The sequence below is a fragment of the Aplysia californica genome, unplaced genomic scaffold (assembly GCF_000002075.1).
Source record: "Aplysia californica isolate F4 #8 unplaced genomic scaffold, AplCal3.0 scaffold00795, whole genome shotgun sequence".
NCBI classification, from domain to species: Eukaryota; Metazoa; Mollusca; class Gastropoda; order Aplysiida; family Aplysiidae; genus Aplysia; species Aplysia californica.
The window spans coordinates 13,388-14,856 of NW_004798065.1; the positions used below are offsets into that span (position 1 = coordinate 13,388).

A 1,469-nucleotide genomic window follows, 5' to 3' on the forward strand; every position below is an offset into this window, starting at 1 on the left:
CTCTCCTCGTTAAAATTTCCTCTATAACATGACTGGCCGGAACGAAGGATCGCCGGTGTAGCACGCCAAACTGACTCCCACGCCAGAGGCACTCCCCCGTGCGTTTGGCGTGGCGGGAAGTCGCTTTGGCGTGAACCCACGCGAAATCTACTTCCACGCGAAACGCACTCCCTCCACGCCAAACGCACTCCCCTAAGGGAAACAACTCTGAATCTATTATTAGCGCAGAGTGACTTCCCGGAAAAATGGATGAATTGGAACAAATCTTCGACTACATTGTCTCCAAAAAATATCCTAATTCCGTAAAAACAAATGGACAAAAAGTCGATTTTAGAAGAAGAGCTGGCAAGTTCACTGTTGAGGAAGGGGTCCTGAAGCGAGCAGTCAAAGACGATGTAAAAAACGGTGAGTTTCACTTCATGATTTAATCTAGATCTAGTCATTCATTCTCTCCCCCCCCCCCCCCCCTCTCTCTCTCTTTCCCTCTCTCTCTCCATCCCTCTCTCTTTCTCTCTCCCTCTCTTCCTCCCCCCTCTCTCCATCTCTCTCTGTCCCCCTACCCCCCCCCCCTTCTCTCTCTCTCTCTCTCTCTGCAAATGTGTGTCTTAGATCTAATCAGCTTGCAATAATTGTATGTATAAGCTTGAGAGAGCATATTTTTGTCTGTGTGCTGCGTTAGTTTTTGCACATGCACACATTGGTTGAAAAATTGCTAGATTCTGAGAAAGGGAACAGCAGCAGATATGTTTCTGGTAGAAACTGAGAAAGTGTTGCACTGTCAGGGCTTAACAGTGACTGTGTTCATCCACATGCACAGTACGGCAAGTAAAAAACAAACAAACCACTTTCCAATACTGAATGTGAACTTTCCCGAAATGCAAAAATGTGTGTGTGTGTGTGTGTGTGTGTGTGTGTGTGTGTGTGTGTGTGTGTGTGTGTGTGTGTGTGTGTGTGTGGATATGATCCCCCCCCCCTTTTTTTTCTGAAATGTTACATATGCTACAAAATGGTTTAGAACCTTAGGTTGATAATTTGATGGATCGACTGACTGATTGATTGACTGACTGATTGATTGGTTTATATTATTGACGATTGATTGATGAATCGATTTCATTTGTCTACAGCCAAGTACCTCAGAATGATCACTGACAGAACGGAACAAATTCGAATTATTCGAGCAACACACGGAGGCCTTGGTGAAACCGTGGAATCAAGATCGCTGGGAGGTCACCTTGGATGGGATAAAACTGAAGGACGGCTATCTAAATCAGCGTGGTGGCCAGGTGTTCGCAAGGATGTGCCCCCAAAACCATGGTCTCAGATCGGGGTTGACACATGTTCCTTGGCGAAATCTAAAGATGGTTTTACGTGTATGGTGGTCGGGAATTTGTAAACAGTGTGTCCAGGGCTCTACACAAACTGAGTGATGTTGAACAGAGAGTCACAAGTGCCTACCACCCCCAAGCAAA

At 45.9% G+C, this 1,469-nt stretch overlaps 1 protein-coding gene across 1 annotated transcript; it reads left to right on the forward strand.

Moving 5' to 3' along the window:
• Positions 1-243: 243 nt before the first annotated feature.
• LOC118478658 lies at positions 244-1,469 on the forward strand. Its single transcript, XM_035972685.1, has 2 exons — positions 244-405; positions 1,125-1,469. The coding sequence occupies exons 1-2, from the start codon at positions 246-248 to the stop codon at positions 1,391-1,393; spliced, it is 429 nt and encodes a 142-aa protein (XP_035828578.1). The 5' UTR covers positions 244-245; the 3' UTR covers positions 1,394-1,469.